At 43.7% G+C, this 16,757-nt stretch overlaps 1 protein-coding gene across 1 annotated transcript; it reads right to left on the bottom strand.

Moving 5' to 3' along the window:
- Positions 1 to 2,322: 2,322 nt before the first annotated feature.
- Positions 2,323 to 5,465, bottom strand: LOC123041584 (uncharacterized). Its single transcript, XM_044464179.1, has 5 exons — positions 4,804 to 5,465; positions 3,173 to 4,716; positions 2,968 to 3,069; positions 2,776 to 2,865; positions 2,323 to 2,628 (listed from the first exon to the last, which is right to left on the bottom strand). Exons 2-5 carry the CDS (start codon positions 4,240 to 4,242, stop codon positions 2,481 to 2,483), a joined length of 1,410 nt encoding a protein of 469 aa, XP_044320114.1. The 5' UTR covers positions 4,243 to 4,716; positions 4,804 to 5,465; the 3' UTR covers positions 2,323 to 2,480.
- Between the last annotated feature and the right edge of the window lie 11,292 nt (positions 5,466 to 16,757).

Genomic DNA, 16,757 nt, shown 5'->3' with positions numbered 1-16,757 from the left:
TCCTTTTTCTGGACACGAATATAATTCTGTTTGGTTTGATCTCTCCATTCATGCGCTGATTTTTTTTTTGTTCTGAAGCTTTTCTCTCCATCGACGACTACCCTACCATCACACGCCATTATGTCAAGTTTTCAGCTCATTCACGAGCAAGTCATGACAATGTCACCACTGAAGGTGACTGGTGAAATCGTAAAGCGAAAGAATTAGGAGGTTTGGAGCATTGCAGCTTGGCATCACCGACGAGCGCTCTGCTCTTCGTGCGTAGTTGTACGTTTTAACCGTTAATTTATGTTTATCTTGCTTAACCCTCCACAAGTTGCTAAAATAAACACTGCTTGGAACTGGTACAGTTGTTTGCAATGGTTCAAACGAAGTTCCCATCGGGTCGGGGCTCTGACTCAATTGATTTTGTCGGTGCTTATTCTTTTAGAGAAGTTAGTGCTGCCAGTGCATTCGTCAAATGATTGGATCGTGACTGATATCGTAAGGAAGGTACAGAGTACAGTACAAAAACAAATAATAATGTAAGAGGCTCATAATATAAGCAAAGCTTTTTCTCTTCAAGTCGGTCGGTACCACCTAAACGACCAGTCGTGATACGCACATGGAAAATGGCAAAACGAATCTGATTAAAAGGTAAGGTATGCCGCGCATGCCAAGTTTCCGTGATTGGCAGAAAAATCTACTGACCGGATAAACCCGGGATACTAGTATGTAGGAACCTGATAATTTTCCAGAAGTTGGCATGTTGAAAGTTTTTTTCTTTCTACATGCAGAGATGAGAACCATGCATGGTACCCCTTTCATGCATGCGTCGTGAGTGGAGCAAGCTGAAAGCCCGCATAAAGACACACTTGCTCTGATCGACCAAGGTGAACAAAAGGAGATCATCAGCTGAAAAGGGAAGGAGGCCATCACTTTGTGAGTTTTCAGTTTTCACACTGCTTCATTGGGTAGTTGGGTGTGGCCTCCCTCCTAGGTTACCGAAGATTCTTACCCCAACCGTGCAAATTAGTTGAGCTCGTGGAGGCCACACGCCCCCACCCCAGTACGGTAACATTGCAGTTTACCGCCGCATCAAGATCGCCAACGACTTGGAAACCATGACACATTCTGCACGCCCAGCAGCCGCAGCTATTTGAAGTGTACAGCAATCTTGAGGAGACAGAGAGAATCACCAAATGATGGCACACAACTAAGCAGGGGGGAAGCAACAGATTCCATCGTGCTAACATCAATCAGTAGGAAGGACGCAGACGCAGCACCCACTATAACAAAAGTGTGTTAGCGTATCCGTCGAGGCCGGCTAGTTAATTAGCGAGGGCGGCAGACAGAGGCAGGGACAGAGAAAGGGCGAGGCGGCTGTTACATACGGTGGAGACAGCAGGGGAGCCGTAGCATGTGGAGGCGGTGGTAGAAGAGAAGAGAAGAGGCCAGCGACAAGGCCATCGGTGTCACAAGTGGCGGGAGGGAGTGAAGGAATTACTACGCCCATGTGAGTCGCGGCCCTACAATGCACTAGCAGTCCACTGCCACAGCACCACCAACAACAACCACCACGGCACCGGCACGGCGAATTAGCTGGAACAGAAGAGGCCATATATTCCTCCAGCTCCGCTCGGCAAGTCGGCGTGCACACAACCAGATACTAGCAAATGTAGTATACATGATAGAAGATGATTATCTTGCGGTCTTGCCAGGTGGAGCATGGCACATGCCTTGATACCTCATTTAGCTGCAAAGGTTTGTATGTTCATGATATATCAAGAGAGAATTCCTTATTTAACACTCGCTTAAATTTTTGTGCCCTATTTAACACTGTAAAACTTTTTCTTCCTTATCTAACAACAATGCTAAAATTTGTTCCCTTTGTGACACTTCCGTCTATTTTGAGTACTAACGGTGTTAAATGGTACATGAAAAGACGATCTTACCCTTAATGCAACTTGTGATCAAAATCATTCACATGGGGATCAATAACTTTTTCCTGCTGTTAATTGCAAAACTGGGCAGAACTTTCCTTGTAAACATGCAATTTTGGACAGTTTTTATTTCGAAATTTAATTCAAAATTGGGCAGAACCTATGACACAATTCATATGTATATTGTTCTAACACACACCTTTCAAAATTGCCAATGGCATGAGGCACTCCATATACATCCAGACTCACATCCAAGTACACATATATGACTCACATACATCATGCGTATACATCATATTAGCAATCCAAAAGTGGCTCACATCATACCCAGGTTCACATATATTACTCCAAGTCCACACATACATCATATTAGCAACCCAAAAGTGGCTCACATCATACCCGGGTTCACATACATTACTCCAAGTCCACACATACATCATATTAGCAACTCAAAAGTGGCTCACATCATACCCAGGTTCACATACATTACTCCAAGTCCACACAACATGACATGAGCAGCAACAAAAGTGACATTAAGTGAAAGAAATTAGATGGAGTTCACAAGCTGAGTCGCCTTTTGCTTCTTGTCCCCATTGCAGGGCTAGTTGGGTAAGCTTTTTTGCTTCTAGTGCCCATTGCAGGGCTGTCAAATGGCACCATCGGATTGTTTTGATCCTTTTTAGCAAGCTCCATCTTCCTTGTGGCCCTTAAAATAACAACATGGCTGTCAAATTATTGTACTGCATGTATGACAACAATACATATGGATATATTTGATACATGTATGGCAGCAAACAACAATATCAACTATGCATAATATGTGATATTAAAATCCAGAAACAAAAAAGGTCACCTTTTCCCCCCTTTTGCATTTTTCTTGTTTGTAGTCTCCAATGTTTGGTTATGCTTTCCCTTCTTCTTGGTTGTAGTTTCCAAGTTTTGGCTATGGATTGCATGAATACATACAAATCGAACTCAGTTTTCGTTTGGCACAAATAAAAACTCAGTTATTATTTGGAACAAGCATTGGTGTAGAATAGGTAACCTTGGTGGAAAATACATAGCGGCTGCCGGCGCGTCATCACCTCTTGGCACAATGGATGACTTGGATGTTTTAGTAGTCTTCCTCCTCTTCTTTAGTGGTTCTCTACACGAGAAATGAGAAAGTAGTGAACATTCATAGGTGATTACAAAACAATAATGCAAGAAAGTTAACATGCAATAGGAGAGTAGAATGGATAGTTGATTACCTCACAGCCATGAAAGCAGCAATGTCATTTTTGTTACCCTTCTTGCATTTATGCCAATGGTGCCCGTATTCCTTGCAAATAGGGCACAAGTGCTGGCCACTTTTCCTCTTTTTCTCACCACAACCCTTATGCCTCTCAGTTTGGGGCCGACCAGCTACAGCTTTTAACAAGGGTGGATGCATGAAGAATCCATGGTTAGATTCAGGCCACTGGGTCTTGTCACACATAGCAGGGATTAGTTGGCCATAAGCTGCCCTAAACTTGTCAATGGAGTAATACGAGTCCACATAATTCTGTATATGTGCATTGACAGGTGATGTGATGAATGCTAGAGCATGCTTGCAAGGAAGGCCGGAAACTTGCCATTGTCTACAAGAACATGTGTTGTCATGCAAGTTGACGACAAACCTAAACCCGCTGCCTCCCAATTGAGTAACTTCAGCAACTTCTTCCGAGCTTTCTACCACCTCCAAGTTTAACTCTCTACTCTTTGCATTCAACTTCTTCATTATGTGGGGCAAAATTAATAAGCCAGCTAACTTCTTTGCTACTTTTCTCCTTCGATTCCACATGATCATAATCATCTGCCTAAGCTTGTCCATTAAGTCATCCAAGTTCAAGGACTTGTGGTGCTTAATCCATTTATTGAAGCACTCTGCCAGGTTGTTGGTTACATAGTCCACCTTACAAATGGTTGAGAACTGACTCCTAGTCCACAACCTAGTGTGCCACTTCCTAAGATATGTAGTTGCCGCTGGCTTTGCTGTCTCCATTGCAACCCAATTTTTCTCAAATATATACTTGTTCCATGAGTAAGCAGCAGCCCAAAGATGGGCATCAAATACCTTTCCGTGATACTTTTTCTTGAAGTTTGACACCAAGTGAAACATGCATTCCCTATGTTCTACCTCTGGGAAAACTTCCTTTACCCATGTCATCACCGCCTGCCCAGCATCAATGCTTATGGCTAAACCCCTTGGCGATCCTATGGCTTGCCTAAGCAATTGCATGAACCAGATCCAGTTCTCATTTGTTTCGGAATCAAAAATTCCAAAACAAAGTGGATACATCCAATTATGGCCATCTACAGCGGTAGCACTGGCTAGCTGCCTGTTAAGAATGTGCTATCTACTGCCAAGTACGGTCTGCAACCACTAAAGAATCCATCTATGCAAGGTTTCAAAGCAAAGAAGAACCTTCTAAACCTGATTTTTTTCTTTTATAGTGTAATGATCAATCTGCACTATGCTACCAGGGCAAGAGATTTCAACTTGTGCTTTAAACCTATACAAATTGTCAAAGCTGCTATCCCAATCACCATATAGTTCTTTCAGAGCTAGCTTCTTACCCATATATACCCTCTTGTAGTGGATGTCAACCTTGTGGTGTTCTTTAATCTTTTTGCGCAATGCCTTCGCTCCGAGAGTAGCATCTTCAATCAGCCAATCCTTCACCTTATCACATATCCAAAACTTGGTTGCATTCTTCATCTTCTTTTTCCTTCTTGTACTAGAGCAATCATGACCACATGGGTTTTTCTTCACCTTAAAAAGAGAGATAGAGGTAATTAGCTAAAAACACTTGACAATTATGCAATAAATGTTCACAAATGAATGGAGTTAAACAATTACCATTACAGTACACTTATCCTCCGTCGTAGAAGCATGTATCCTCCATGGACAATTATCAGCATCTCATCTTGAACAATAGCCCCTAAACCGATGAGGTGTACTATACTCGGTGTTATACTCAAATTCATGTTTGATTGCATGCTGAGAAAGTGCCAACTTGAACTCTTTCATGCTGGGATATGTAAAGCCTTTTGTCATTGGAGGGTCTAATTTGTCATACTCTACATGTGGAGTATGCTCTGCCTCATGGAACTCCTCATCCTCCTCTACTTCATCATCCTCTACTTCAGACTCCCCTACTTCATCGTCCTCTACTTCAGACTCCTCTACTTCAGACGCCTCTACTTCATCATCATTTTCTTTATTACGACAAAGAACCACATCTAAGGGCATAGGTTCGTCCACTTCATACATATTCTCCTCATCAACACCAACATGCTCATTCTCAGGTCTTGGGTTGCGAAGGTAAGTATCATCCTCAGGTTCTATATTGCTGTTAGGTTCATCCCACTCGGTGATAGGCTCATATGGTTCCGAGGGATCACAATATGCAATAATCATATGCAGCACCTTTGTCTCCGAGTGTTTTTCAAACATAATCATCAAATCTTGGTCAGATTTTACTTCTGGACAGTTTTTAAGAGCATAGTCATAATATTGCACATGTGCAACTTCCAAATAACGCGGCAGGTACTGCTCTACAATTGACTCGACCAAATCCTTATAATTTGTCAAGTCACAATCAATGACCTTCTCAAAACAAAAACATCTTATGTCCTTTCAAGCTTTCTTTGGATTGCCAAACAATTTAATTTTGAGCAAATAACTCGAATTTGGATCCATCCTGTGAATTAAAAAGACAACTTTAAACTTTGCTTTAAACCTATGCATGAGTATTGCTAGACAATCTGATCATTAACCGAAATTAAGTGATAAGATCTCTTCCTCAAATACACAGCTACACAAACTAGCACAATCTATGCATGATAATTGCTACTAGATGGACTCGCCCTTACCCATCTGGACACGACCATGTTGCTGGAGGCAACTGAGTACTGCCCTGGCCTGAAGCTGCTGCCAGGAACGACCCAGCCGTGCCCTTGCCGAAGACCCCAGCCATTGCCGCGCCCTGGACCGAGCCAGCTGCAGCCGAGCCATTGGCCAGGCCCGAGCCAGCTGTAGCCGAGTCTCCGGCCTGGCCTGATGCTGGCTCAACCCCACCGCAGCCCGATGCTAGCACGACGCCCTGGATTGACCTGACCTCAGCCCCGCCGGCGCCATCGGCAAGCACGTCCGCAGCCGCGCCATGGCCGTCGTCCGCGGCGCCGTCTCCATCCGCAGAACTGCCGCCATCCATAGCCCTCCGCTGCCGCCATCGCCGCCGCTAGGTCTGGGAGGTTCGCCTCCGCTAGGTCTGGGAGGTTCGCCGCCACCGCCGCCTCTAGGGTTGGGAAGAAAGGGGATGAGAAGAGTCGGGTCGGGAGAGAACAGAGAATCCGAACAGAGAGTTTGGTCTCTATTTTTTCTTTTTCCTCAAAGGGGTAATTTCGTCCAACGAGAAAATACTGACATCAGTCAATCCAGATCTTAACGGCATATGCTAACGGACTTGACGGAAGTGTTAGAAAGGGAAAAAAATTACACTTGGTGTTATTTAGGGAAGAAAATTTATTGGAGTGTTAAATAGGGAACCAATATTTAAAACAGTGTTATATAAGGAATTTTCTCATATATCAACGGTGGAGGCAAGTTTTGATAAGGCCGGTTTCTTTGAAAAATTTGTTAGAAACATGTATTTTCTTTCCCCTGAAACAAGGTAAGCTGTTCGCTTCTGCTTGGACAGAGCTCCCCTCTCCCTGCTTCGCTAACTGCACTCTGCAACAAAGATTCAAGCATGCTGTTTCCACTTCTTTTTTTTTTGAGAAATTGTTGTTTCCACTTCTGGCATTATTACTACACACTTGCAGAGCATACCAGGCTCGGCCCATAGCCAAGGGTGTGTTTGGTTGCCTGCATGAGGCCCAACCAAACCCGCGCAGGAATAATCCGGCCTGTTTAGTTGTCTGTATACACCGTTGGCCTGCATCGCACGCTTCTTAAATAAGCCCAGAGGCTGCCTCGCTGGAAACGCTCGAATCGGCATTTTCTCGCGAGCCAGACCGAGGCGAGCGCAAGAGAGCGGGCCCTTGCATGAGTGGAGACGGAAGAATGTGAGGTGATTACGTGGGGTCTTCTTCAACCTCAAGGAAGCTTCTCTCTAATCTTCCCTCTTACTTGTCCCTCCGATCTACACAACCATGCTTCGATTCGAGGTAAGCTCTACATGAAAAAGATGCACCTCGATGCTACGGTTCCATTCAGGCGATCAGTTCGTAGTTTCGTCGGCTGGAAGTTCTTTATTTCGTGTTCGCGTTTGGAGCTATTCTGGACGAATTATGTCACATTCGTTACCCACGATCGATCGTTTGAAATTTTCCTTTGATCAGCAGCCTAATCTCGCAGTTCCGCACAACATTCGTGTTGTAAGTTTTTGGTTTCAACGATCGTAGCTTCATCTCTCCTTCAACAGCAATCTATTGCACTTACGCCGCCATGTCTGTCGGTGTTCTGGGAACGGGGTCCCCACACTTGCTTGCCTGCGGCCCGCGGCGTGGCTCCACCAGCGGCCCAGTGCAGCCCGTCTTCATCAACCAAACACTCAAGACCCTCGCGAGGGGCCAAGCCTCGCAGGGCGGACGACGCAAGGCCTCCTCAGGAGCGGCCTCATCAGGCCGGCTCGCGAGGGAGGCGGAGAGATCAAGGCAAAGGGGTACCTCGCAAGGTTCCCATGACGCAAGCCATGACGAGCAAGGCCAGGTGGGCGCCAACGTGCGCAGTGTACTAGTTTCCCCTTTGGTGCTAAGGGGGAAAGCGCAGGCGCGGAGTACCAAGACATCAGGCAAAAGTTTCCATATCAGTGCAACAAGACGAGGACTAGCAGGACGGTAAGATGGAGGTCAGCATGGAGCCCAAGACGGCGTCATCACCAGAGCCTTTGGCAAGCAAAGACCACCTTTAGTCAGGATAGCATGTACTAGTTGTCCCCTTTCAAAATGGCCGTCGTGGGATCCCTTCCCGCTTAATATTTGGGAAGAGGACCAAGGCTTCTATAAATAGGACTAGCCACCACCATAGAGGGAAACAGATCCAGATCCATTCGGACCAGAACCACTCACCAAGCATAAGAACACCTCGCCTCAGGAGGCTGTTCTTCCCCTTGTACTGTTCATCATCAGCCCGTGAGGCAATCCACCACACCACACACTGGAGTAGGGTATTACACCACAATGGTGACCTGAACCAGTATAAACCTCGTGTCTCTTATGTTGTGATTTCGTTTAGTTAAGCCTAGGGATCGCGACGAGGCATAGAGAGTGAGAATCGATAGGGGGAAATCTTCATGCGCACCCCAGTGTTGAACCTTAAGGGTTTTGTCGAAACCCGATATCCGACATTTGGCGCGCCAGGTAGGGGTGAGTTCTTCCTTCCGTCGATCCGCGTCCCGTCGCTTTGTCGCATCCATGTCAGACGCCCACCGAGCCCGCGCCGAGCGTCGGGCCGCTCTCGCCGCTCAGGTCGCCCAGACGGCCCCTGTCGGCGGTCCCCCTCATTGCTCTCCATCGCCTGCCGCCAATGCCGCCACCGGCCCGACGGGGCACTAGCACCAAGCGTCCTCGTTGCACCCCTCGGTGCGGCGGGACGGTCGCACCGCCACCCCATCGATGACTCCAGCCGGATCGTCGTCCCACGCTCGACGCGCTCCCACGGACGCGCAGGCCGTGCTTCTCACGGCACGCGAGCTCCTACGTTACCGCCCCGTCGACGACCTCTACGAGGACTAGCTCGCCCGCATCACCGAGCTCGTCAGCGCTGCTGGGGGCTACCCCATGCCGTCCCTCTCGTTGCCTCACCTGTCGCCGAGTATGGGCGACGCGGCTCAAGGAGCGCCTCCACCACCTCAGCCCCAAGGCGGTGCACTGGCTCCAAGGCGTACGGCCCCTGGACGTGACCCACCATGCCCAGCACCCGCGCGAGAAGAAAGAAGCTGCCAAAAAATCCCTCAACCCCGAGAAGGCGCCCCCGAGCTCCCTAAACCGGCACAACAAGACCACACGCTGCCAGTCGCAGCGGTGCACAGGCATCATCAAGAGCAAGCTCCCCGGCAGCAAGGGGCTCCGGTGGCCACAGCGGGCTGTCTTGCCTTCACCCCCGAGCTGCGCAGCGTCGCCTGGCTAGGCAAGTTCAAGCCAGACCTGCCTCCTCGCTACGACGGCACCCCCGACCCCGAAGACTTCTTGCAGCTCTATGAGCTGAGCATCGAGGCAGCCAAAGGCGACGAGGAAGTTATGGTGAACTGGTTTCCTATGGCGCTCAAGGACAGCGCCCGCTCCTGGCTCCTGAACCTGCCCCCCGGCTCGATCTCTTCCTGGGATGAGATACGCAGTCGCTTCATCGCCAACTTCCAGGGCACTCGCGACCGCCCCCCAGCCGCGGGTGACCTGCGCCGCATCAAGAAGCAGTTTGGAGAGATGATACATCCATTTTGCATCATGCTTTTATATCAATATTTATTGCATTATGGACTGTTATTACACGTTATGTCACAATACTTATGGCTATTCTCTCTTATTTTACAAGGTTTACACAAAGAGGGAGAATGCCGGCAGCTGGAATTCTGGGTTGGAAACGAGCAAATAGTAGAGACCTATTCTGCACATCTCCAAAAGTCCTGAAACTCCATGAAAGTCATTTTTGGAATTAATAAATAATACTGGCGAAGGAATCAACGTCAGGGGGGCCACACCCTGGTCACGAGGGTGGGGGCGCGCCCCCTGCGTTGTGGGCCCCCTGACAGGCCTCCGGTGCCGATCTTCTGCTATATGAGGTCTTTTACCCTGGAAAAAATCATAAGCAAGGTTACGGGATGAAACTCCGCCGCCACGAGGCGGAACCAATCTAGGGCTCCGGCGGAGCTGTTTTGCCGGGGAAACTTCCCTCTGGGAGGGGGAAATCATCACCATCATCATCACCAACGATCCTCTCATCGGGAGGGGGTCAATCTCCATCAACATCTTCACCAGCACCATCTCCTCTCAAACCCTAGTTCATCTCTTGTATCCAATCTTTGTATCAAAACCTCAGATTGGTACCTGTGGGTTGCTAGTAGTGTTGATTACTCCTTGTAGTTGATGCTAGTTGGTTTATTTGGTGGAAGATCATATGTTCAGATCCTTAATGCATATCAATACCCCTCTGATTATGAACATGAATATGCTTTGTGAGTAGTACGTTTGTTCCTGAGGATATGGGAGAAGTCTTGCTATAAGTAGTCATGTGAATTTGGTATTCGTTCGATATTTTGATAAGATGTATGTTGCCTATCCTCTAATGGTGTTATGTGAACGTCGACTACATGACACTTCACCATTGTTTGTGCCTAGAGGAAGGCATTGGGAAGTAATAAGTAGATGATGGGTTGCTAGAGTGACAGAAGCTTAAACCCTAGTTTATGCGTTGCTTCGTAAGGGGCTGATTTGGATCCACATGTTTCATGCTATGGTTAGGTTTACCTTAATACTTCCTTTGTTGTTGATGATGCTTGCAATAGGGGTTAATCATAAGTGGGATGCTTGTCCAAGAAAGGGCAGTACCCAAGCACCGGTCCACCCACATATCAAATTATCAAAGTAATGAACGCGAATCATATGAGCGTGATGAAAACTAGCTTGATTCCCATGTGTCCTCGGGAGCGCTTTTCTCATATAAGAACTTGTCCAGGCTTGTCCTTTGCTACAAAAAGGATTGGGCCACCTTGCTGCACCTTATTTACTTTCATTGCTTGTTACCCGTTACAAATTATCCTATCACAAAACTATTGTTACCTACAATTTCAGTGCTTGCAGAGAATACCTTACTGAAAACCGCTTGTCATTTCCTTCTGCTCCTCGTTGGGTTCGACACTCTTACTTATCGAAAGGACTACGATAGATCCCCTACACTTGTGGGTCATCAAGACTCTTTTCTGGCGCCATTGCCGGGGAGTGAAGCGCCTTTGGTAAGTGGAACTTGGTAAGGAAAAATTTATAGTGTGCTGAAATTTACTGTCACTTGTTACTATGGAAACTAATCCTTTGAGGGGCTTGTTCAGGGTATCTTCACCCCGACCAGTAGAGCAAAGAGTTGCTCCTCAACCTACTGAACCTACTGAAAATGTTTACTTTGAAATTCCTTCGGGTATGGTAGAGAAACTGCTAGCTAATCCTTTTACAGGAGATGGAACATTGCATCCCGACTTGCACCTAATCTATGTAGATGAAGTTTGTGGATTATTTAAGCTTGCAGGTATGCCTGAGGATGTTATCAAGAAGAAGGTTTTCCCTTTATCTTTGAAGGGGACGCATTGACATGGTATAGGCTATGTGATGATATGGGATCCTGGAACTATAAACGATTGAAGTTGGAATTTCACCAGAAGTTCTATCCTATGCATCTTGTTCATCGTGATCATAATTATATATATAATTTTTGGCCTTGCGAAGGAGAAAGCATCGCTCAAGCTTGGGGGAGGCTTAAATCAATGTTATATTCATGCCCCAATCATGAGCTCTCAAGAGAAATGATTATTCAAAAACTTTATGCTCGGCTTTCTCTCAATAATCGCACCATGCTTGATACTTCTTGTGTTGGGTCTTTTATGATGAAGACTATTGAATTCAAGTGGGATTTATTGGAAAGAATTAAACGCAACACTGAAGATTGGGATTCCGACGATGGTAAGGAGTCAGGTATGACACCTAAGTTTGATTGTGTTAAATCTTTTATGGATACCGATGTTTTTCGTGGATTTAGCACTAAATATGGACTTGACTCTGAGATAGTAGCTTCTTTCTATGAATCATTTGCTTCTAATGTTGATCTCCCTAAGGAGAAGTGGTTTAAATATAATCCTCCCACTAAAGTAAAAGTAGTTGCACCTATTAAAGTTGAAGAAAACACTATCACTTATAATGATCCTATTGTACCAACTACTTATATTGAGAAACCTCCTTTCCCTGTTAGGATGAAGGATCATGCTAAAACTTCAACTGTGGTCAACAAAAGTAATATTAAGACATATAAACCCCCTGAGCAAATTCAAGTTGAACCTAATATTGCTGTTGTTAAAGATCTCTTGGCTGATAATATTTATGGGCATGTTATTTATTTCTGTAATGAAGCTGCTAGAATTGCTAAACCTGATGCTAAGAAACATAGACCCGTTGTAGGCATGCCTGTTATTTCTGTTAAAATAGGAGATCGTTGTTACCATGGCTTATGTGATATGGGTGCTAGTGCTAGTGCAATACCTATTTCCTTATATCAAGAAATTATGCATGACATTGCACCTGCTGAGATAGAAGATATTGATGTTACAATTAAGCTTGCCAATAGAGATACTATTTCACCATTTGGGATTGTTAGAGATGTTGAAGTCTTGTGTGGGAAAGCTAAATTCCTGCTGATTTTCTCGTTCTTGGTTCCCCACAAGATAACTTTTGTCCCATTATATTTGGTAGACCCTTCTTAAATGTTGTTAATCCTAAAATTGATTGCAAAAAAGATGTTGTCACGATTGGCTTGGATGGTATGACTCATGAGTTTAATTTTGCTAAATTTCGTAGACAACCACATGATAAAGAACTGTCTAGTAAGGATGAAATTATTGGTCTTGCTTCTATTGTTGTGCCTCCTACTAATCCTTTAGAATGATATTTGCTAGATCATGAAAATGATATGTTCAGGAATGAAAGAAGGGAAATAGATGAAGTATTCATTAAACAGGGTCCTATTTTGAAACACAACTTACCTGTTGAAATCCTAGGGGATCTCCCATCACCCAAGGGTGATCCCGTGTTTGAACTTAAACCATTACCTAATACTCTTAAATATGCTTATCTTGATGAGAAGAAGATATATCCTATTATTATTAGTGCTAAACTTTCAGAGCAGGAAGAGGAAAGATTATTGAAAACTTTGAAGAAGCACCGTGCTGCTATTGGATATACTCTTGATGATCTTAAGGGCATTAGTCCCACTCTATGCCAACACAAAATTAAGTTGGAAGAAGACGCCAAACCAGTTATTGATCATCAACGACGGTTAAATCCTAAGATGAAGGAAGTGGTAAGAAAGGAAATACTAAAGCTCCTAGAGGCAGGTATAATTTATCCCATTGCTGATAGTAAGTGGGTAAGTCCTGTCCATTGTGTCCCTAAGAAGGGAGGTATTACTGTTGTTCCTAATGATAAAGATGAATTGATCCCGCAAAGAATTATTACAGGTTATAGGATGGTAATTGATTTTCGCAAATTAAATAAAGCTACTAAAAAGGATCATTACCCTTTACCTTTTATTGATCAAATGCTAGAAAGACTATCCAAACATACACATTTTTGCTTTCTAGATGGTTACTCTGGTTTCTCTCAAATACCTGTGTCAGCGGATGATCAAGAAAAGACCACTTTTACTTGCCCTTTCGGTACTTTTGCTTATAGACGTATGCCTTTTGGTTTATGTAATGCACCTGCTACTTTTCAAAGATGCATGATGGCTATATTCTTTGACTTTTGTGAAAAGATTTGTGAGGTATTCATGGATGATTTCTCCGTTTATGGATCCTCCTTTGATGATTGCTTGAGCAACCTTGAACGAGTTTTGCAGAGATGTGAAGATACTAGTCTTGTTTTGAACTGGGAGAAGTGTCACTTTATGGTTAATGAGGGCATTGTCTTGGGGCATAAAATTTCTGAAAGAGGTATTGAAGTTGATAAAGCTAAAGTTGATGCAATTGAAAAGATGTCATGTCCCAAAGACATCAAAGGTATAAGAAGTTTCCTTGGTCATGCCGGTTTTTATAGGAGGTTCATTAAGGACTTCTCTAAAATCTCTAGGCCTCTAACTAATCTGTTACAAAAAGATATTCCTTTTGTCTTCGATGATGATTGTGTAGAAGCATTTGAAATACTTAAGAAAGCTTTGATTTCTGCACCTATTGTTCAACCTCCTGATTGGAATTTACCCTTTGAAATTATGTGTGATGCTAGCGATTATGCTGTAGGTGTTGTTCTAGGACAAAGAGTTGATAAGAAACTAAATGTTATTCAATATGCTAGTAAAACTCTAGACAGTGCCCAGAGAAATTATGCTACTACTAAAAAAGAATTTTTAGCAGTTGTATTTGCTTGTGATAAGTTTAGACCTTATATTGTTGATTCTAAAGTAACTATTCACACTGATCATGCTTCTATTAAATATCTTATGGAAAAGAAAGATGCTAAACCTAGACTTATTAGGTGGGTTCTCTTGCTACAAGAATTTGATTTACATATTATTGATAGAAAGGGAGCTGAGAACCCCGTTGCAGACAACTTGTCTAGGTTAGAGAATGTTCTTGATGACCCACTACCTACTAATGATAACTTTCCTGATGAACAATTAGCTGACATAAATGCTTCTCGTATTGCTCCATGGTATGCTGATTATGCTAATTACATTGTTACTAAATTCATACCACCTAGTTTTACATATCAGCAAAAGAAAAAGTTCTTCTATGATTTAAGACATTACTTCTGGGATGACCCACACCTTTATAAAGAAGGAGTAGATGGTGTTATTAGACGTTGTGTACCTGAGCATGAATAGGAACAGATCCTACACGAGTGCCACTTTGAGACATATGGAGGACACCACGCTGGAGATAGAACTGCACATAAGGTATTGCAATCTGGTTTTTATTGGCCTACTCTCTTCAAAGATGCCCATAAGTTTGTCTTGTCTTGTGATGAATTTCAAAGAATTGGTAATATTAGTAGACGTCAAGAAATGCCTATGAACTATTCTCTTGTTATTGAACCATTTGCTGTTTGGGGCTTTGATTATATGGGACCTTTTCCTGCCTCTAATGGGTATACACATATTTTAATTGTTGTTGATTACGTTACCAAGTGGGTAGAAGCTATTCCAACTAGTAGTGCTGATCATAACACCTCTATTAAGATGCTTAAAGAAGTTATTTTTCCGAGGTTTGGAGTCCCTAGATACTTAATGACTGATGGTGGTTCTCATTTTATTCATGGTGCTTTTCGTAAAATGCTTGTTAAGTATGATGTTAATCATAGAATTGCATCTCCTTATCACCCACAGTCTAGTGGTCAAGTGGAATTGAGCAATAGAGAACTTAAATTAATTTTGCAAAAGATTGTTAATAGATCTAGAAAGAATTGGTCTAAGAAACTTGATGGTGCATTATGGGCTTATAGAACTGCATATAAAAATCCTATGGGTATGTCTCCATATAAAATGGTTTATGGAAAAGCTTGTCACTTACCTCTCGAACTAGAACATAAGGCATATTGGGATATTAAAGAGCTTAATTATGATTTTAAACGTGCCGGTGAGAAAAGGTTATTTGACATTAGCTCACTTGATCAATGGAGAACCCAAGCTTATGACAATGCCAAACTATTTAAAGAAGAAGTTAAAAGATGGCATGACAAAAGGATACAAAAGTGTGAGTTTAATGTAGGTGACTATGTGTTGCTTTTCAACTCTCGTTTAAGATTTTTTGCAGGAAAACTTCTCTCTAAATGGGAAGGCCCTCACATTATCGAGGAAGTCTATCGTTCCGGTGCCATAAAAATCAATAACTTCGAGGGCACAAATCCGAAGGTGGTGAACGGTCAAAGAATCAAACATTATATCTCAGGTAACCCAATAAATGTTGAAACTAACATTATCGAAACCGTAACCCCGAAGGAATACATAAGGGACACCTTCCAGAACATTCCAGCCTCCGAAAAGGAATAGGTATGTGGTACGGTATGTAAACTGACTCCAAATTAATTTTAACAGCAGTATTTCTCCGTTTTGGAATATTTAAGAAAATAGAAAAATAAGAAGTAGTCCAGGAAGGACACGAGGCCTCCACGAGGGTGGAGGGCATGCCCTACCGTACTAGGCGCGCCCCCTGCCTCGTGGGCACCTCGTGTGCTCTCCAGACTCTGTTTTCTTGCACGATACTTCTTTTGGTCGGTAAAAATTCATTATATAATCTCCCATAGGTTTTGACCACCGTATCACGCAAATATCCTTTGTCTTTGATTTGAGCTGTTTTTCTGACAGATCTAGATACCATGACGTCACCCTCCTCCAACAATGAAGATAAGGATGCTTGGCTATTGAAGATAGAGCTGAAGAGAGAAGAACCTGGGGAGATCAACAAGGATGAAGGGATCAAGAAGTCCATGGAGGATCAAACTCTTGCGGTAGAAGAAGAAAACATCCCCCAACCTCTTCCTAACCTCTTTACCCCAACTGAGATTGAAGCTTTCAAGATGGTTGAGTTAGCTCGCATACAAAATAAGTATATCACATAGGAAAATATTTTGTTGAAGGATCATATCATCGCACTCAAGGGCATTATACGCAAGTTGGAAGAGCTCCTACGCTCGATGTGCGACTATCCATCACCACCTACTTCACCAGCAAAGGAGACATAATCACATGGGTATGGGCACTCCCCTTGGCAACAGCCAAGCTTGGGGGAGGTGCCCCGGTATCGTATCACCATCACACTCCTATCTTTATAGTTTTTCTTAGTTTAATCCTTTTGGTAATATCTTGATCTAGTAGAATAAAGTTTCAGTATGAATTAGTTTTGAGTTTTTCTTTGTGATCCATCTATGTAATTGAGTCCGTGAGCTATCTATAATAAATATTAGTGTTGAGTCAAGGGCTTTGCTATCTTGCTATGATCTTGAGAAAATATAAAGAAACAAAAGAAACCATGTTGATCTTATGGATAGTAACGACTTCACACATAAAGAGTATGAGGCATAAAAGTTGTTGAGAGTTGGAAAACATAGTTTTGTTCATCG

The sequence above is a fragment of the Triticum aestivum genome, chromosome 2B (assembly GCF_018294505.1).
Source record: "Triticum aestivum cultivar Chinese Spring chromosome 2B, IWGSC CS RefSeq v2.1, whole genome shotgun sequence".
Classification (NCBI taxonomy): domain Eukaryota; kingdom Viridiplantae; phylum Streptophyta; class Magnoliopsida; order Poales; family Poaceae; genus Triticum; species Triticum aestivum.
The sequence above is the reverse complement of the archived record's forward strand: the minus strand, read 5'-3'. Positions and strand labels throughout refer to the sequence as shown.